General features: G+C 41.0%; 1 protein-coding gene across 8 annotated transcripts in view; it reads left to right on the forward strand.

Annotated features, from left to right (window-relative positions):
* The window catches only part of KCTD1 (potassium channel tetramerization domain containing 1), a 51,083-nt gene that overhangs the window by 5,782 nt on the left and 24,446 nt on the right, over positions 1-20,855 (forward strand). For 2 of the 8 annotated variants that reach the window (XM_081014438.1, XM_081014437.1), the window contains exon 2: positions 20,525-20,648. The exons of 3 other annotated variants lie outside the window; for them this stretch is intronic. In XM_081014438.1, coding sequence (XP_080870564.1) covers positions 20,634-20,648 — 15 coding nt within the window. In that variant the 5' untranslated portion in view covers positions 20,525-20,633. Of the gene's footprint in view, positions 1-19,502; positions 20,649-20,855 lie in introns of those variants that run through there. 3 more of the 8 variants (XM_081014439.1, XM_081014440.1, XM_081014436.1) reach the window with 2 other exon arrangements.

Below are 20,855 nucleotides of genomic sequence, written 5' to 3' on the forward strand. Positions count from 1 at the left end.
AGTAGGGCTTACTTCTGAACATACATGGCTAGGGTTGCACTCTAAGAGTCTTTCACTGCTGTCTCTTAAAATGAAAATAGCCATAATGATAAAGTCGTAGAGTTGTTTGAAGAAATGGATGGCTGGGTGAATAAGCCCAAAGCACTACCTTGAGCCATCAAATGTTGTAGCTGGCCATTAATCTAGAGGAAATGACTTGACCCACAATAGTTATTGCTTAATTATAAACATAGACTTTCCAGGTCATTACTGAGTTGACTTCATCAAGTGGTATGCCACTGAATTCCATGGCTGACAAATATTGCTGCTTTCATGATAGCTTCAAGGTCTTGAAGGTCATAGACTGATAGTTTTATTGACTCTCAGTATTATAAAGATGTACACGCTGCCAGTAATACGAGTCTAAAAATAAATGGTGCACTCTAGTTTAAGGTGAAGACTAGAGGTAAAGTATTGATCTCCCTGAAATCAAGAAAGTTAAGGCTTCACCTAGAGTTACTTGATGAACATATTTGGTGCTCTTATAATTTGTAATATTGGCATCCTGACACTAAGTATGCCTAGGCTCTGATGTATGAAATGAAATATATATTCCTTTGAATCCAGTGACCAGCCACTATGATACGACAGTGGGCATGACCCCCACATTTGCATATGAAGGCTTCCTGTTCTCTTTTGTGAATGAAAACACACTGTGCAAGGATTGCTCAGGTTGTACATTCCTTTGCTCATAGAATATGCTGCTGGTTATGCTTCTATCCTACCCTTCCTCCATGGAGCTAAAAGTGGTATACTTGGGTCTGCAGATGGCTTCTCATCTAGTCAGGCCTAAAACTTTTGGTTTTTGTCATGTAACTGTTTGAGACCATTCTTTGAGAACAGGAAAGCATGTGTGTGTTTTATATGTGTGTGCATTTGACTTCTTGGATCATATGTGTAATTAAGGGTGTATCCACACTTACTCTGTGTGTACCAGTATAATACTGGAGATATCCAGAGCAAACATGTAAAATGTGGGTGACTTTTTGTTCACAGCTAGACACAGGAAACATTTCAGTTACGTTTGCTGCATAAGGTACTGACATAAACATATTCAGATAACTTAATGTGCCAGTAGCTACCAGATGTAAATGTACTGGTATTTCAGGAATGCCAAGTTCAAGATTTTGATAACTGTTACTACATCCACCTTTCTCTTTCATACTAAGATATCTTTTCTTGTTCTATGGAGATATCTTTTAGTGTATGAGATACAGGGGCATTGTAGGATGCAGCAATGAAATGAGGAGAAGGCATGCTAAATGTTCCTTTGATCCAGCTATCGCTTTAGGTAGCAGACACAGGAGGCATTATAGTATTTTAATCATACGTGGCTGAGCCTCCATGACCTTGACTTCAGTCTTTTTGCTTCTGAAGCGCTACAGTGATGCAATAACATAGTTGGGACTGATGAATGAGGTTTTTAAATTGTCTGTTGCATACTTGTGTATTCATTTTCCATAAATGATCAAGATCTCTAATAGTGCAGTGCAGCAGCTATTAAGAGGTATCTAATTAGTCCTTTTTGAGTTTACTTATTAAAGTTTAGAAATTATCGTAAGAGACTAGATTGACATTAGTCAGGGCTGTAATGGGAACATGAGATGCCTGTTTCTGTTGTAGCTTAGATGTATTTGGATACAAAGGGTACTGCATGGATTACTATTCATTCGTAGCTGCTGGTCCTCTAGCAGTTAGAGAGAGCATAAGACTGGGTTGTCAGAGAGTGAGACCAGGGCTTAACCATGCTGTGTTGTGTATATAAGGAAGGAGAGTTGGTGTGACTGAGGTAATGAATATCTTTGGGTTAATTATTCAACTTCATTTGTTTATCACTGTGGACCTGGAGATTGCTCAAGACAAGACCACTACATCAAAGGAATTCAATATAGATAAAGAAAGACAAATGATTACAGTAATTATTAAAAATGACATACAGTAGCACCTTGCACTATCTGGCTGAGGGTTTTGTGTCCTGTTCTTAAATATGCTATTAGTCATTCTGATAGTCAGATGATTTGAATGCAAATAAGCATACCATAATCACATCCGCCCATGGTAGCCTCTGGGAGACAGCTGCCCTGTGCTGACATTAAGCTGTGTCAGGGGTGAAGCAACTGTAGACATCCACTGGTATAGACAGGATTCAGCTTTAGTCAGTGGCCTATCAAAAGTCAAATCGGCTGAACCCCACACCTGACAGTAGATTCCGATGCCTGCTTTGTTGCTTGCTGATGTAGCTGATAGTCCACACAAAGATGCTCTTTTTCTGTGGCTGCCACCTGCTGAGATGGCTGTGACACCTGAGCCTAAGTTGTTAATATTTATCTTCTGGTTTTCTACCAAGAGAGGCAAACAACATGATTGTAATATAATATAATATAATATAATATAATATAATATAATAAGCACAGTTAACAAACAATGTCTAAAAGCAATACGAAACCAACAAAGCAAGAGCCTAACCACAAGTAGCAAGGGTTAAAGATGTTATACATTAAATCTGGCAGCAATAAAATGTATGTGTTGCGTATTGAAAACCAGTGGAATAAGAAGCACCTTCTATTTCTGGTGAAAGATGCACAAAGAGGGAAGCTGTTGAACTTCAGTTGGGAGAGCAGTCCAAAATCATGTTGTCACAACAGAAAATATCATTCATCAACTCTCCCAGGATTGCACCAAGTGCAAGGCTTCTGACAATAATTTGAACTTTTGTTCTAACCGGTATCAGACTAAGTACTCTTTAAGTTAACCTAGTTTGAAAGTGTTTGTTTGGGGCTTTGGAGACTATACTGTCATTTGAGTGAAGCTCAGAAGCAAATAGGAAGCTAGAACTAACATAATATCAAAGTTCTTTAGAGTGCCAGACAAAAGTCCAGCTTCCAGATTTTGGACCAGTTCCTGGGTTTCAAATGCAACCCCATGTAGAGAGCATTACAGTAATTCAGTCTGGAGGCAACTGAAGCATGGATGAGATGAACTCATGACACATGAATTTATATGAGTTTTCATGCCAGCTTTTCTGGCCCTGCAATCCGTTTTTTCCACTTAGGATTTGAACCCTGGTCTCACAGGTCCTAGTCCAATGTTCTTAAATCACTACACCACATCAGGTTGTAGTCAACTAAGTCCTACTCAAAGTAGACCCACTGAAATTAATCACCCTAAGTTAATCATGCCCATTAATTTCAATGGGTCTACTCTGAGTAGGGCTAGACTTGAATGCCACCCACTGACTTTAATACAGAATTTTATGTTACTTAGGAAGGCAAGACGTTCCCATACTTTTGGGGTAACAAGTGCCTGTATAATATCCTACCTTGTTAACCTTTTGTCATTTCACCTATGTGATGCCTCTCTTAAGTCCATTTCTTTGCACAATACTTGAATAAAACATTTACGTTTTCAAGCTGAGTGGTCTGTATGCAACAGTCATTAAAAACTGAGCCAGAGAATGTTTAATATTTTGTGTCTTGGCCAGACTTGATCAGTCTGCATGGGTGCCATCAGGAGAGGCAAGAAAATTATGACTGGAGAGCTGAAGTAGCACCTCACAAAAAAAAACCCCTCTCCTCAGATAGTTAAATAATTCACTACCCTCAGTATATGAACATCAAAGTCCTAATGCACAAACTAGAATTGCAGGTGCCTGAAAGCATTTTCCCTATTAAATGAAGCTTCTGTGCTTTTGCTGTTGAAAAGGGCTCCTTTTTTGCTCACTGTTCTCCTTGCAGAGACCCAGAGATCAGAAAATGCTCATTTTTAATTGGTGAATCTGTATGACAGTGTGAGCTGACTTATTTTATGTATGGGCTAGAAATAAATGAGTGGTTAAACCCTTTGAAATGCGCCACTGCTGCAAAAGCCATGGGCTGTAATTAAATTGAATGTAGGGTTGTATTGTCTGCTGCCTTTAGCTATAAACTTGATAATAGACCCTAGTACACCAACTATTGTGTTAGAAGTTGGAACCTAATTAGTTATGTTGTAGATTTTTCAGCCACTTTGGAAGACCTGTCTTCTCTCTTCCCCCTTTCTTTTTTGGTGTGTCAGAAGCATGTGCATCCCCCCGCCACCCCCCACCCGCCTGCCTGCCCTCTTCAAATGAAGAAAGCATTGAAGGTGGCTCTGAAATATCAGTGTGCCAGTTACTGCTTAATGGACCATATGTTGTGAATTCTGGGGAAGTGATTTCAGTACAATTTGGATTCAGTGTCATTTGCAGAAACTTGTAAAGTACATGCCTAAGGGCAGCCTGTTATAAGCCCTGACTTTTGGGCACTGGTTTTCTAAAGGAAAATGGGTTGCTGTATCTAATACTTGCGTAGTCCAGCTGCTGGGTTGCTATATCTAATACTTGCGCAGTCCAGCTGCAGGTTTTTTAAAGGCTTTTAAAAAATGGTTTGATACATTGGTTTTGTTTGTTTTTTTAAAAAAGAAAGATTTAAATATGAGCACTTTTGAAACAACTATCATCCATCCCCAACTTCTTCATCATTTTTTTTTAGAAAATTCATGTCTAAAGGAAAAAGTATAGTGCCTTGTCAGACATTAGACTCCAGGGTCATAATTGTATGAAACATTGCTTCTGTGCAACTTCAATAGAGAGCTCAATGGAACATCCCACTGGTAGAAGGCAGGAAGGCCATTTTCTCACCATTTTCCTCTGTCACCGCAGTGCCCATGCTCCCCAGAAAGATCCCACAACCCTCCAGGGAAGGTTGGGAAGGGGCAACACAAGGTACAGCAAGGTGATGAGGAGAATTTTGCCATGCTGTGCTAAAATACTCCATATCTTATTCATTCATTGCACTTATGTGCCATCTTCCTTCCCAAGGCACCCAAGGTGGTTTGCAGTTTTAAAAGATTAAAGAAATGGTGTACTATCACTAGACTAGGGGTTGTGAACATAGTGCCCTCCAGAGGTTAGACTACAATTCCTGTCACCCCTGACCATTGACCGTGCTGGCTGGACCTGTTGGGAGTTGTAGTTCAACATCTGGAGGGCACCATGGTGGCTACCCATGCACTAGACAAATGATTGTATTTACCATCTGGTTGTGAAACTGATGTGATCATGATTAAACCTCTGACTGAGACCTAATATTTGACTTGATACTGAACTGCCGTAACCAGCACTGGTTCAGTGACAGGGGTCAGCTTTAACTGCTGTTACAGTACTAAAATATAAGGCACTATGCTGGTATATACATATGATTAAACCTTTTTGCAATAATTGGTAATTAATTGTTGAGCCATTTTTACTTCTCTCTCAACCTCTTTGCATCTGTCTCTTCTGAGAAGCCTCTGGCTTCTAGCCTTTAATCGATTAAAAACTCCATTAAATCGCACCAGCTAATATTAAGCCTCATATAGCAAGCAGATAAATATTATGAAGATTCATTATATCATTTTGTGTTTCATTATGCAAGAGTAATTGAGACATGTTTTTATTTATTGTTTGCAGTAAATCACACAACATGTATTAGCTGGTAGCTAAGTGTGAATGATGCCTGTGATAGCATAAGAACAGCACCACTATGTTCTGGAGAGAAACTAGAATGTCAATGGTAAAAGATCCAACTTGCCCTCTGTTTCCAGCTGAGGCACTGTTTGCAGAGGCAAATTCGTGAAATCCAAACATGATAGGACAGAAACACTGGATCACTTTATTTATTTATTCAGTCACTTAATTTGTATTTTTATATTTGAGCCTTTCTCCAGTCTGGAATACATAAAGCTATGAAAGTAGCTAACTGCTACACACACACACACACACACACACACACACACAACCTTTGGTTTGTAGAACTGGTACTGTTACAGGTACCACATGATACACATTCCGGGGTTGTAAGAAATCAAACTTTTGTGTTCAGAACCCCCTGCCTAGTGACCAGGGTGGATTTGATTTAAATCAAATCAATTTAAATCATGATTTAAATCACTAGTCAGTAAGACAGATAATTATGAAATTATTGTGAGATTTAATAATTTAACTGTTTCTATTTGGACAACTTTTCTGCGGTACTTTATTGGAAGGAGAAAAATAATCATTTCCTTAAAAACAATTTAAACAATTATTTAACTAAAACAATAACATTATAGCATATGTATCCATGTCTGTTAACTGATGTGGTTAAAAAAACGGTTTAAAAAAACAAAAAACAAAACTAAGACTGAGTTTTAGCACACATGAAAAACTTAAAACAATAGCCTTTAGACTATTATGTAACTTAAATAGAAAACTATCTTTAGAAAGATTTTTCCTCCAAAAGCATTTTATTTTAAAAAATCCAATTTAAATAAAAAAAATCAATTTAAATTTAAAAAAATCATTTTTTTTTTATTTTTAAAAAAATCCTTGATTTTTATCCACCCTGCTAGTGACACTACTTAAAATGTTTTAGTTTAGGCAAGTCACCCAGACACAAAGATGCTGACATCTTTCAAACTCAGATGATGATTACACGGTCCGGATCAGTTCATCTGGGAAGAGGCTGTCCTTGAGTTATTGTGGTCCTGAACCATTTAAGGCTTTATGGGTCAAAATCAGAGCTTTGGATTGGGCCCAGAAATTAATTGGCAAGCCAGTACAGCTGGACCAGGATCGGTGTAATATGCTCAAACCATCTTGCCCCAGGGAACAACCTGACCACTGAATTCTGCACTAGCTGAAGTTTCTGAACCATCTTCAGAGGCAGCCCTATGTATAGCATGTTGCAGTAATCTAACCTAGAGGTTACTGGAGCATAGACAACAGACGTTTGGCTATCCCTGTCCAGATAGGGGTGTAGTTGGGCCACCAGCCAAAGCTTACGGAAGGCACTCCATGCCACTGAGGCCACCTGAGCCTCGAGCCACAGCAAAGGATCCAGGAGCACTCCCAAGCTATGAACCTGTAAGCCCATCAAGAGCAGGCGATCTCCCACCCATCCAGTCTAGGGAACCACCCACTAACAGTGCCTCAGTCTAATCTGGATTGAGCTTCAGTTTGTTGGCTCTCACCCAGTCCATTCCCAAGGCAAGACACTGATCCAGCACATAATTGATTTGTAGATGATGATTGGGCACCATTCCAGTGATTTGGGCATTCGTTTCATTAAGCTATTTTTCTCTGAAGTCAGAGGAGGAACACAACCTTACTGAGAAATTGGTCCCATTGAATGAATGCCACAACAATCACAGGAAAATTAGGATTGACACTCTGAAGCATTGGTATGCAGGATGTCCTGCATCCCAGTCTTTTTTCTTTTTTAAAGGAGGGGACCATCCTGTGTGCATATATCAGGCACCCCCAACCTGCGGCCCTCCAGATGTTTTGGCCTACAACTCCCATGATCCCTAGTTAACAGGACCAGTGGTCAGGGATGATGGGAATTGTAGTCCAAAACATCTGGAGGGCCAAAGGTTGGGGGTGCCGGGTATATATAGTAGGGAGCAGCAAGTTGTGTTTGAAGTGGTCCACCAGCTATGGGAGAAATCACCTTCTCTCAGCTGTACTGTTTGGAGAGGCTTAAGCTTTGTGTGCCTCTGTGTGTGTTCATCCTCCACGATCAGAGGCAACATGACTCTGAATACCAGTTGCTGGGAGTCACAAGTGAGTAGGATGCTGTTGGGCCTGTATCCTGCTTCAGGCCTCCCACAGGCATCTGGCTGGCTACTGTGAAGATACTGGACTACAAGGGACATTGACCTGATCAAGCAAGCTGTGTGTGTGTGTGAGAGAGAGAGAGAGAGAGAGAGGGAGGGAGAGAAAGCCTTAGCTATGTGCCTGCAAATGGGTGTGGTTTGTATGTTTGGAGATGACTTTGGCATGCAGTTTTTGAAGGGTTGGTCAACCCTGAATATGGTTCTTGTACCAATTTACTGCTCTCCCCTCCCCAGGTATTTATGATCATCAGGGGCTGATACAGCAGATTAGTATTCTCTTTTTACTTCTGTAAAATCTCTGGGATGCCTTGATTGATTTCAAATTCTGCCCTTTGTTTTGCTTCTTAAATGATGCCTGCCCCACCCTTTCCGATTCTTGCCTTAATTCTGTTCAGGGATTTGCTGTATGGATGCAGTACACTGTGCCAAAACTGCCTATCCATTTTCTGGGATGAGCAAAATATAACTCCATATATTTCTTGCCTTCAGAGAAGCTTCACCTGCTTTCACCTGTAGTCACTGTAGTTTATTTATAGCATTGCATTGGTCTGGCAGGATGAATTAAGCTGGTTCAGTTGCTTAGACAAAAATAGTTGCTTTTGAGATACTCTTGCATTATTACAGATAAACCACATTTACAGTTCACTGAAGCAAGAGAAGCCCACGAAGGTCCTTGGGAGCATCTGTGCATTGTTTCAGATCTGATAGATATTTCATATTAAAAAGCTTCTTAAATCAAATACTAAAAATCTGAATATTGGTGTGTGTTTCAGTAAATGCTATAAATCAGGCCAGCACAAGCTATGGCCCGCCAGTCCAAACACAGCTTCCAAGCTGTGCAATATGCTCTGTAAATCTTCTGGTGTTGCTGCTTGCCTGGGTCTGCAAAAATAAGGAAGTTGTCAAGCACCTGGCAAGCCACAATATATGGCTGGTGGGCAGTTTCAGCTTGGTGGGTTGCAAGTTGCACCGGCTTGATATAAATCCCTATTGCCTGACTTGAGGAACTATCTCAAGGAACATAAAATAATCCCCTGAAACGTGTCTTGGCTCACTTGCTTTAGTCATCTGGAGCCATTTGATGTACACAAAGAAATGCCCCCCCAAAGGTGGTTATAAATATCGGAAATGCAATTCCTCTTTAAACGTCCAGCACATTTCAAGAAGCCACAAGCTCTTCCTCGGGTAATTCTAAAAAGGCTACAAGGAGAGCTGGCTTCCTTTCTCTCTGCCATGAGTGGTACTGACTGTTTACAAGCACTTTTGGGACTTCCCATATTATGTAGCCTGCCATTGCTGTGCCCTTTGCTTTCCCAGAGTGTGCCGTCTTTTATAGTACACTGTTGTTGGTCTGGACTCTGGACTCTATAGTCGAAGGGTCCTGTGTTAGAGCTGGAGGAGCTTTTTGGCTTCTTTCTGTTCTGTGAAATCTGCAAATAATTGCACTTGAAGCCTAGGGAAACATGATGGTATGTCATTCTCCAGCTCTACAATTCTATGATTCTACATTTCTGTGATTTTGGGCTCCAGCTGTGAGATTCTGCCCCCCTCCCAATTTTGGCAGCTATGATTGCTGATCTAGAGCCATAGCTAGGGGGAGGGGGGGTCTAGCCAGGGTTTCTGCCCTGGGTGAAGCCTCCAGAGGGGCGCCACTGAGGCTGCCACCCTCTCAACAAGTCTGGGCTTTAGCAGGAGAGAAAGATGAAAAAGTGAGTGGCAGCAGGAGTTCCATCCTTCCCCTTTCCTCATGAAGCTGAAGAAGGCTCATTTACAACATGATACAGGGAGAGAGAGAGCTGGAAAATTTGGAGTGGCTGCATGGCTCTCTCCAGTGCAGGCACCCCCAACCTCAGCCCTCCAGCTGTTTTGGGAATACAATTCCCATCATCCCTGATCACTGGTCCTGTTAGCTAGGGATGATGGGAGTTGTAGTCCCAAAACAGCCGGAGGGCCGAGTCTGGGGATGCCTGCTCCAGTGAATCAGAAGATAGGATCCCCTGTGAGTTTGCTACTGTGTGAGAATGAAATTCAGGAGGGGCAGGAAGCTGAGGAAGAGAATCTGTTGGACTAGATGGTCCTTGGCTTCCCTTCCAACTCTACAATTATATGTTTCTATGACCCCTTCAGAACTTTGAATGTGTTTAAATAGCTAACGTTGAGTCATTTTACAGACTATACATGATCTACGCACAGGAAAGTAAGGAGTGTGAGAGCATTTTTCCTGCCAGAGGCAGTTTCCTGGCAAAGCTCTGGTCAGCCCGGCTGCATTAGGATTGTAATGGGAGGGTACTTTCTACTTTAGACTTGCAAAAAGCATTTCTTCACCTTACATGGAACCTTAAATGACTACAAAATTATCATTTCCTAAAATGAGTAATTAAAGAAAAATAAAATTGAAAGGAATCTTGTTGAAGCTTATTCAAGAGTAAATTTACACGTCAAAACTCTTTGAAAAGGGTTTGCACAAGACCAAGGAGAGAGGTGGGTGGCAAAAGGACACAAAGGGGGGGGGAGGACATTTTAAAAGGAAACCAGAGGGTCTTGTGACCAAATAAATAGAATTCAAAACCTGACCTCAGATAGACAATTGCTGCACATGGAAGTTCTATTTTGACAAACAATTTGCTTTTTCTAGAAGGGATGCTCATTTTCCCTTTGGTCATACGGTCATAATACTTCTTAGGATTCCTTTGTATTCAAATCATCTATTGCTTATTTTTTATGCCCTATATGAATAAATGTGTTGAGGTGTGTGTTTATATGTATGGATGGGGATGGGTGAACATAACTGACAAAAATGAGCAGAGGCACCATATTGCTCTATTTCTGAGCTTTGGAATATTGGCAGGTAGGAAAGTGAGGGGCAGGGGAAATACTGGGTATCATAATCTTTCTTTCTTTCTTGAAATATTATATAACAGAATACGCAAAAAGAAAAATACAGTTAATGTCCTTAGTATATACTTGGATGATTATTCACAACTTACAGAACAAATATTCATAAAGGATTTTACCAGGGAACACAATGCAGAGCAGTGGCAGCTCTGTGTCTTGTGTAATATCTAATTAGGCCCCGAAGATAGCATTCCTCTTGTTTAGTAATTACAGTGGAAAGAAATGTTCTGGGGTTGCCACCATAACTGTGCCGTGGTATGCAATGTGATGCAGTTTTCAAGTGGCAATGTTTTCTTTTTTCCCCTTTCATCTTCTCAAAAACCACTTTCTCAGACTAATGTGCTTCTGAAATGTTCTTTTGTTTGCAGTAGCAAATATACTCCTGTTGTAAAGAATTCAGCTGCAGGTCACCGTTTGGTACTGCAGAGTTCAGTGACCACATTTTGCTCCTGGCCGTCCCAGCTGTGGCCCCTTCACACAAATCACTGGCAAGCTAACCCCATTCCTTATTACTACTCCAACGTGACTTGGCTCCTATTTAATGTAGAGATAAGAAGAAGAAAAAGAAGCTAATTAACAAAGTCTTCCAAACAAAACAGTATCATTTGGAGGAGGAGTGGGGTTGGTTTTTTTAAAACCAAAAACAAAACCTTATTAAGGCAACCCCTAGTTTCAGATAAATAGATTCAAGTGACTATAATACATGATTGATTAGTCTATGCACACAGTATGGATCATGTTAAATGGTAGCTTAAACAAATAGATAATGCATGTGTGAGGCACAATCTACCTAGAGGTTTTCTTGTGCTGATCTCATTGAGGCTTGTGCAGGAGAACTTCCAGAATGCTTTTGCAGGAATAAATAGCACACATACCTACTTGGGGCAACCCCCTCCACCTCTGCAACTCCCTTACCAGGGAATGATGGGCTAGAGTGATAGGATTGGTGGGAGGCCTGCTGTGTTGCCTCCTGTTGGTTTAAAGCGTCCTCCCACTGCTTCTCTGGGACACCCTCCAAAGCATACAGTAGGAAAAAGTATTATTGGAACTGCAGGAGAGAATTCAGCTCTTTGCCTTTTCCTTAGTCCACGTAGTGTGCTGGCTTCAGAGGAGAAAAGGAACATGACAGAACACACACACACCCCTCCACAATTCAAGTTTTCTGTTGCTTGGGTCAGACCTGAAGCTTGGTTGACGGTTCACCCAGAAGCCAGCTCTCTCTGAGCTTTGCAGCACTGCTACACTGAGTGAAACACAACTGCATGCCTTCTTATCCCACGAAATGCAGCGTGACCTGCATGGCCTTGTGCTTGCTCGCCTCCCAGCTTTACACCTACTGCCTGCATGCCATCTTCCTCACGCACCATTTCCATGCTTCTGTGGCTTTTAGGATTTGAGGAGCAGTTCTTTTACAAAGGGTGAAGACAGGTCTTTTACAACCTCCTAAGTCTGCTTTCCTGATTCCATATGGAAACAACTCGACATACCTCCGTGTCTGAGTGTGAAGTGTCGTGATTTCATTATATTGAAACTAACCTTTATTTTAAATGGCATTTATGAACATCAAAAGGACATGATTTCTCTTCACATTATGTGCACAAAATTCTAATCCTAGTAGGCTGCTTTTTTCTTTATGCAAGTTTGCATTTCCGTATGGAAGTTTAACTCATCATAGCTGCTATTTTCCTCCAGGGCTGCTGACAGGGGGAGGGGATTACAGGGGATACACATGTACCCGACTATGAGCCAGCAGGGGCTCCTGCCTCTTGCTTTTCTTTTTTCCGTTTACAAAAAAAAAAAAGTCAATCAAATACTTCTGAAGAAAGTTAGAAAGCAGAGGCAGCTTTAAGGGTGCAGCAATTAGCAGTAAACACCATTGCTTAGGATGCTTAATCACCATTGCTGAGCAATTAAAGAAAGGTATGTGGACCACCTTCACCTGGTACTTGGGAAGAGGTTCTCCCAGAGCAGTACAAGAGAGTAGGAGAGACTAGTAGTTCCTGCTATATGCAGGATGGACAAAGATACTGAGGTATGTATGTTTAAGTGCTTTAGTCCATGTCCCCAATATTTTCTTCATCCCCAAATGGGCTGCCTTTACAGAGAAAAACCTAATTTGCTTATTTTGGTATGTTCTACTCAAAAGCAATTTCCTAGAAAAAAAGGGTGCTGTTGTAAGATTCCCACCCTGCTTTTTTTGTTTTCCATCCAGTCACTACTATTCTGCTTGTGATCACTGGGCTGTTATTTATTAATATACAATCATCATAAACAAAAATGTGAAATGAATCTGCAAACCCTTTGCAGCTGCAGCAAGGTTACTGTTCATCTAGGGACTGTACCGTAACACAGTAGTAGTTTTGTTTATCAGAGTTGGCAAAATGTTTTGTGCATGAGTTTTGCTGAGAGCTGTGAAACTGCACATATTTGTTGCCACTTGTTGTATATTTTGTATCTTGATTTTTCTCCTGGGAGCCCCAGGCTGTGTACCTTTTCTTTCCCTTCTCCCTACCCACTTTTTTATCTTAAGCACAGCCCTGGGAGGTAGGCTAGGCCAAGAGTTGGTAGTTCAAACGCTAAATTTGTGAAACTGCACATACGTACTTGGGAGTAGTTTTTTGCTTGTTTTTATGTATCAGGGTTGGCAAACTGTTTGTTTGTTTTGGTATTTTGCTGTGATTAGGAGGACTTATGAAATGTTGCGATTAAAGCAAGGGGGCTATTGTGAATGACATATTTGTAACTTGCTTTTGCATTCAGGAACTCTCAGTTGTGTACATTACCTACCACCCTTTTATCTTAGCAGTAGGAGCCACCCTCTTCCTGTAACTGTAACTTATTTTTAAACCATACAGTGATGGGCAGCTAAGAAGTCAAATAAATATTAGGAATAGTAGCCCTGTGGGGTAGGCTAGGCTAAGTTAATACATGTGCATAAGCAGCAGTTCTTGCTAATAAATTGTGGAGTGGGGGCAGAGATGAGGCCACAGTTCACCTACAGTTCACCAGCCCACAAAATCCATTTGGGATCCCTGGTGTTTCTTTCCATAATGGAGAGAAATGCATCTGTACTTAGTCTGTTTGCCTTTTCCAGCCTTGCTCCCAATCCTTTAACCTTTTGTGTTGCGGTTTTTTGTTTTGTTTTTTTAAGATTATGAGCCTGAGGGTAGGGATGGTCTTATTACTGATCATTATGAGCTGGTCTGAGGTACAGGCAACACCTGATTTGCACGGGGGTTGCGTTACAAGTCACTGTGCGCTCCTGCAGAGCACGCATATGCCTGCCTGTTACATCCAGCCTCCATTGTGCCCTCTTCCAGTTCCAAAAATGACCCATGTTTGCATGTTCTTTGAATGCATGCAAAACGGGGGTTGCCTGTACTTTTTGAGCTGAAGAGCAGGTTAAAAATACTTTTAATAAATGTGTGACGCACGTGATCCTGCACTACCATACGTATGGGCTTGTGTAAATAGGAAGCATTTGCAATGTTAGTCAGGAAGATACCTATTCTTGTAGAACACAAGCTTTATTCACTAGTTAATATACTATGTCTCTGTAGCATACATATATGTCTCTGTAGTATAGTACAGTATGTCTTTGTAGTATATGTGCATTATGTCAAGATGATAGTGCTGAATTTCTAAGTATTTTAGATGTTTGAATACTTATTTTTTAAAGCTGATAAAAGAAGAGGCTGGCAGATTCAAGGGAAGGGATTGCTTTTATATCACTGGCCAACCTCTGATTCAAAGGAGCTACTGGATTGTAGAGGTCTCCTGTCACCCCAGAGTGTCCAAACCTGCAACTTTCCCAGGGTGAAATTATATCTGTGCTCTCTCAGCAAAGATGGCAATTGGCAGAGGTTTTTTTTCTTCACTTCTGAGGGTGAAATTGCCAAGGGGAGAATAAACATCTAATGCGCCTTCCGAACGTTTTACGATGGGTGTTAGCTTCTCCTTGCTGTTAGGTAGATTATCTGGAACAATCCCAAGGGAATGTGCCGCTGAAGTTCCAGAAGAAATAATTGAGTACTTCTGTGCTTCGTAAGTGCAGACAAAAGAGAACAATCACTTTTGTCAAACCCTGGAAGAGTGAACTACCTTGGCACAAGTCAAGAACAATCAGGTATTCGCTCCCTGACCCCACCCCTGCAAAGGAAGACATATTGATTCCTGGAGCTGTGTCAAAACTTGGGGATCAAATATCCTGAATAATTTTGTGTCCTACAAAACTACCCTTTCATTGGGGAATTTGGGGGGGTGGTGGTATTTGAAAGGACGTGAAAGTGTTTGCGGGAGAAGGACATTTGACCCTGTTGCAACAAGGCTGAAAGTTCCTCTTTTGCTGCACTCAGCGCACGAAAATGAAAAGCGTCAGTCAGGCTTATTGAATATTGGAATGCACATTTGAATGCATATAGGAGTGTACATCTCACTGTTGTTGATGGAATGCATGCTTAAGATGTGTCATTCCATATCTCTGGAATCTGGCATGGCTAGAGTGGGCCTGGGATTCAGAATGAGGACGGTATGACTTTGCACCACCTGACAATTCCTATATAGCGCAGGGATGGGTAACTTGTGGCCCTTGAGAGGTTGTTGCACTACAGTTCCCATCATCTCTGATCATTGGCCATTCTGGCCGGCGTTGCTGGGTTGCGGGTGCGCCCGGCATTTCCCCATATGTGGCATTGCCAAATGTATGAGGTTGAAAATTTGGCTCAGTTCTATTATTTCCCAAAGCAACTTTTCAAAGGATGTTGGCATTGATCGATGTTATTTTCTTACAAATTTACAAAATAGAAATCATCAGTGGATGGTCATCTTAAAATACATATGCTACTAGTCGTATATATATGTCCACATTAGAGAACACAGCAGTTAAGAGTGCCCGCTGTGTTGTCATACTACATGCAGTAAGTTATGGTTGTTATCCTAATATTGCATGAGTTTGTGTGCTACTTTGTATATTATCCATTTAAAAAGTGTAAGTAAAAGTACAAAAGCATTATAACATTATAAAAGCCCTGCTGAATCAGACCCAAGGCTCATGTAGCACAGCATCATGTTCTCACAGGAGTTAGCCAGATGCCTATGGAAGTCTGCAAGCAGGATATGAATGTAAAAATGCTGTAGGTGTAGCAGGTTGCAGCAGTATCGTGCCAGAGACTCCATAATAATTATGGGCAGGACTGGGAGAAGTATCATATATAGCCAGTTCTTAAATATTCTGTTGACATCTCAGGGAGCATGTTGAAGATATATTTATTTAATTATATTTATAGATATTTTTTTCTAAGTTATAGGGATGGCATACAGTATTGTGTTGCAGGACATTTAGGTTTCAATCTGCATACATAATTGAGAGTATTGTACGTATAGTGATTCTTAAGAAGAGCTTTTTCATGTGCATTTTGTTCTAGTAGGAACAGCTGTGGTACAGTTTGGTTATGAACAGTCATGTTGTTAATTTGTATAAATAAGTGTTAGTGCAAATGTATAAATCAAGTTGATTTGAAGCCGATCACATGGTTTTGGAATTGCTTCTGATTGCTTCTGTTGTGTTTTTTAAAAATAGTTTTTCACACACAGGATAGGGAGAGAATTTGTCTAGGACCATCGCAACGTTTTTCTGCATTCCTACAGATGTATTCAGTTCATATTTTGACATCATATTTGCAGTGATTCAGAGTTCTTCATTCCTGAAAACGAGTTATTTCATAAGTTTGTGTTTGTCATAGCAGTGGAGAGAACTATTTCATACATGATACACAGAAAACAACTGAAGAAATGGTTCCAGCAATTGACTCAGATTCTAGCATCATGTGAACCTACAGAAAGTGAAGGATTAACTTTCCATTAAGTTTTAATTCATTTTTATTCTGTAGTGTTCATAAGAATCCTGCTGTTTCTAGCTTCCAAAATATAAATGATGATGGTCCTTGACTAGCAGGCTCCTCCCATGTTTTCTCTCTGTCTCTCTCACACACACCTGTGATATGGGGATAATAATATTGAAGTATCACAGGAATGTTGTAAGAATTAATTTGAAATTTAAAAGGAAAGCAAAACACCACAATACAAAATAGTAGTATTTGAGTGTTGGTAACATTTGAGCATTAAGGGTTTTAAGAAACTAGCATCAGTAGAAAAGGAAAATTTGAGGTCACAAACACACATTTGTATGAGAAAAGACTTTTTGGTTGGTAGATATTTGGCTCTGTTGGTACTGAAATAAACTGAAAAGTAGTAACTCAAAACCTTTCTGCTAAAATTACTGAGTATTGAATTGATTTCTCTTAGAAGATGCAGGGAAATGATGAAATTCATCAGAAACTGCATGCATTACATAATACCTGCATGAGAGCACTGGATCTGGTCAGGTATATTTGCATATTTACCTGAGGGTCAGTGCAGCATGGGATTTGAGGTATTTTAAGTTGTGAAAACACATTTATACATATTTGTGTGTGTGTCTATTTGATCAAGATTGCATCACTTGTAGTGTTCTTAAGCTGGACAAATAATTGTAGTACCTGCTTATGTGCACATGTACTTTAGAATCATTGCAAGAAAGAGAAATAGGTTCAGCTAGGACAGTATTTTAAAGTGTCACAAAAGTGCAGAATGAATGTTGCATCCACATTAAACACACACACACACATCAGAACTCCCAGGATGCATGTGCACAGTGGGCTGCAATGAAAGCGTAGCATAATTTTAAAGCGTTCAGAATTTTGGGAATGATAATCAAGGTGAGGTGCTGTTTGTGAATTTCTGTAGTAGTGCCATTCCTAAAGTATGCATTTTCCTATTAACTGACACCATGTATAAAATGTCAGATGCATTATTTCATATTTCATTCCGTTCTCATCCTTCATAGGGAACAAAAGTCTCTGCTTTTGCAAAATGATATGTGTCTTGCATATTGTACTAGAGCATTTGCATGTACTACTTTAATGGAAAAACCTTTCTAGATCAGTCTTCATACAAAATATTTCTTAACAGTAATGGCAAAATCTTCGATGAGATTGTCATTCTGTTGGACACATGGCTCTCCTCTTACAACTCCTGAAGTTGTATGAAATCAGGAGAGGCAGATACCTTAAATGGAAGATTTGTCGGTACATATCAGGAGAGTGTTGCTCTCTCTCCCCCCCCCCCCCCCATTTGAAGGGTTTAGTGTTCTGCATAGAAAGGTGCCTCATAGTACATGTTCAATACAATTATTGGGATCTCTCACCTGTTCCTTTGCTATAAGCCAGAGACAGGGAACCTGTGGCTCTCTGGATGTTGTCAGGCTGTAGCTCCCATCTTCCCCAGTCAGCATGGTCAATGATGGGCAGGAGGTTTAGTTCAACAGCATCTGAAGAGCCACAGGTTCCCCACCCCTGCTGTGAAATAAGCCCAACAAATATCAGCCAGACATATTTGTCAGGGAAAGGAGTGCTTTCTAGTAAGGATTTATAGTAAACTTGAATGTTGTGAGCTATGTTTTAAAGTTGTGTTGTTTATTAAAGGTAGAGAGTCCAGTTTCATGTCCTATAGTGAGCAATCTTGGGTTAGATTTTATTATATAGGATATACTGTACTTTTCCACTTGTGTCTTAAAGAGAGTCATTTTTCAGAACTAAACCTGCTGCTTAAGTTCTAGTAAGAAACCTGAGGAAGATGATACATTAGAACATGCCAGATTTCCTTTATGAAAATATTTTCTTCAAAGTCTTTTTGACACTATTGTATTCTAAATTATAATAGATATGGGGGGAAATCATAAAGAAAATCATACAGAGCTTTATCCAACTCAGAGTAAACCCATTAAAATTTATGGAACGGATTAGTTGTGCCTATTAGTTTCAATGGGTCTACTCTGAGTAGGACTAGCATTGGATACAACCCACAGTATGTTTCATATAGGCCACAAAGCTATTATTTGTTATATTCCCAATCTCTTCATTTTATCTATGGCCATCTCCTAAACATTTTATTTTTCTTCTCTCTTTCCTAGCATTATGTTAAAAGAATGTACAGTCTTCCCACTCAAGGTGGTTGTGGGATGTGTAGACCTGTTTTTGTTGTTCTCCAAGTAGGGCTTTCAGTCTTTCCAAACCCTAAGAAAATAGCATTCTTCAAATAACAATGATAGAAGTCACATCTTAACTCTCTCTCTTTGCTTACATTATTGCTTTGTTTGCTGTCCTTTGGACCTACCGTATTTTTCGCCCTATAGGACGCACTTTTTCCCCTCCAAAAATGAAGGGGAAATCTGTGTGCGTCCTATGGGGCGAATGCAGGCTTTCGCTGAAGCTTGGAGAGCGAGAGGGGTCGGTGCGCACCAACCCCTCTCGCTCTCCAGGCTTCAGGAAGCTATCAGCAAGTCTGGGGAGCCCTGCGGGAGTTCCCGCAGGGCTCCCCACACTGCAGATAGCAGCCTGCCGCCCAGCGGGCGGGGCGCCCTGAAGCAGAGCGCCCCGTGCGCTGGGCAGACATCCGCAGCATGGGGAGCCCTGCGGGAGTTCCCACAGGGCTCCCCACACTGCGGATAGCAGCCTGCCACTCGGCAGGCAGAGCGCCCTGAAGCAGAGCACCCCGCGCGCCGGGCAGACATCGGCCAGCCCCACAAGCTTGGGGGACAGCAGGGAGGCGCAGCGCCGCCATCCCGCTGTTCCTCGACCTGATTTGGAGGCTGGCACTGGGGAGAAGTGTGCTTCTCCCCAGGGCCAGCCACACAAGCTCGGGGGATAGTGGGGAGGCGGAGCGCCGCCATATCGCTGTTCCCCGACCTGGTTTTGGGGGGGGAAATAAAGGGAATTTTTTTCCCTTTATTTCCCCCCCAAAAAACAAGGTGCGTCCTGTGGGACGGAGCGTCCTATGGGACGAAAAATACGGTAATTGTCTGGGCCCAATATCCAAGAAGCTTGAATGCATTCTGCAACTCTGACCCTTAAACCTAGTTTCAGTTATAAAATCTCTCATGTTGTTCTTTTTACGTTTGAGCTACTGTTTTGAACGAATGTAGTAGATTGAAGTATTTTTTTTCCACTTAAGTGTTATCTTATGTCAGGCATACTTTAGTATGCTCAGTTACATTGCCCAGTATACGCAGTTGCCTCTTTTCGCTGTGAATGATCCAGATGGTTCAGGCAGACTTAGGCAGACATCACAAATATTGAATAACGTCCAACCGTTTTAGTGAAAGAATATTTTAAATGGTCAGGTACAGATTCATCTTTTAAAATGATGTGGTAATACAATGTTTGGGCCTCCTACAAATGGAAATGTGTTAATATTATATTTGTTCTCCGCTGTGCAGAACTATAAATACTCTGGTGAAGCTCATTATAATTTTATCAGCCTCTTAGCCCCTTTATATGCAAAATGATTTACAGTGCTTATCCCAATGGCCCAATAATCCTAATAACACTGTGGGGTTGTTCTCATTTTATGATGGGTAATTGGGATTAACAGTGCAACCCTATGCCTGTCTGATTAGTTGAGTCCTCACAGGTTATTGCTGATAATATGCGTACAACCCTAAACAAAAAATCTGGGGAGTATTCTGTATCCTCAGTTGGTATATCCCAGCTACATCCTTGAGTGAATATGGTAAGAGGAAGTGCCGTTGCCTTAGAAATGTGCCCAGGTTTTGTTTTGTTTACATTCCAGAATTTTGAAACTGGTCTGCCTTGCTGGCTTCAGCAAAATGCTTTGCTTCGCTCTGCCCCACCCTGACTCTTTGCACAGGGCTAGCGCTTGTAGTTTACTGACATTGCATTTCCAGTTTGACTGAGGCGTTTGTTTCATCTGCATCTGCTTGTGGTTCTCCCTTTTGGAGATTTCTTCAGGAAGCTGCTCTGGGGATAGCAGCCTCTTTGGGTGCAGAGGGGCATCTGTCACAACTTGTATAATATTTACATGGAAAATGTCTTTCTCAAAGGCTCTCGGTGCCCCGTGTTTTACAGTACATGAACAGTTGGCTAGTCCAGGTGTTTCCTCTTCTGTTTGCGTGATATGTGAATTGGAAATTCAAGAGAAGAGTTGGCAGAATGGAAGAGCTGAGGGTTGGTATTTACCTATTTTAACTGCATAGCGCATAGGTGGGTTTGGGACATAGCAAAATCCTGCTTCTCTCCTCTCCCTTTGTATTTTTTGATCTTTGTCATTATTAGTGACTTAATCTAGCTCTGAAGCATGAGCTAGTTTTCATTTTTAAACAGAAGTTTGAAAATACTGCTTTTCCATAGTGTGTGTTCAAAGAACACTGTCTT

This window comes from Podarcis pityusensis, assembly GCF_964106645.2.
Source record: "Podarcis pityusensis genome assembly, chromosome: 7".
Taxonomy (NCBI): Eukaryota; Metazoa; Chordata; class Lepidosauria; order Squamata; family Lacertidae; genus Podarcis; species Podarcis pityusensis.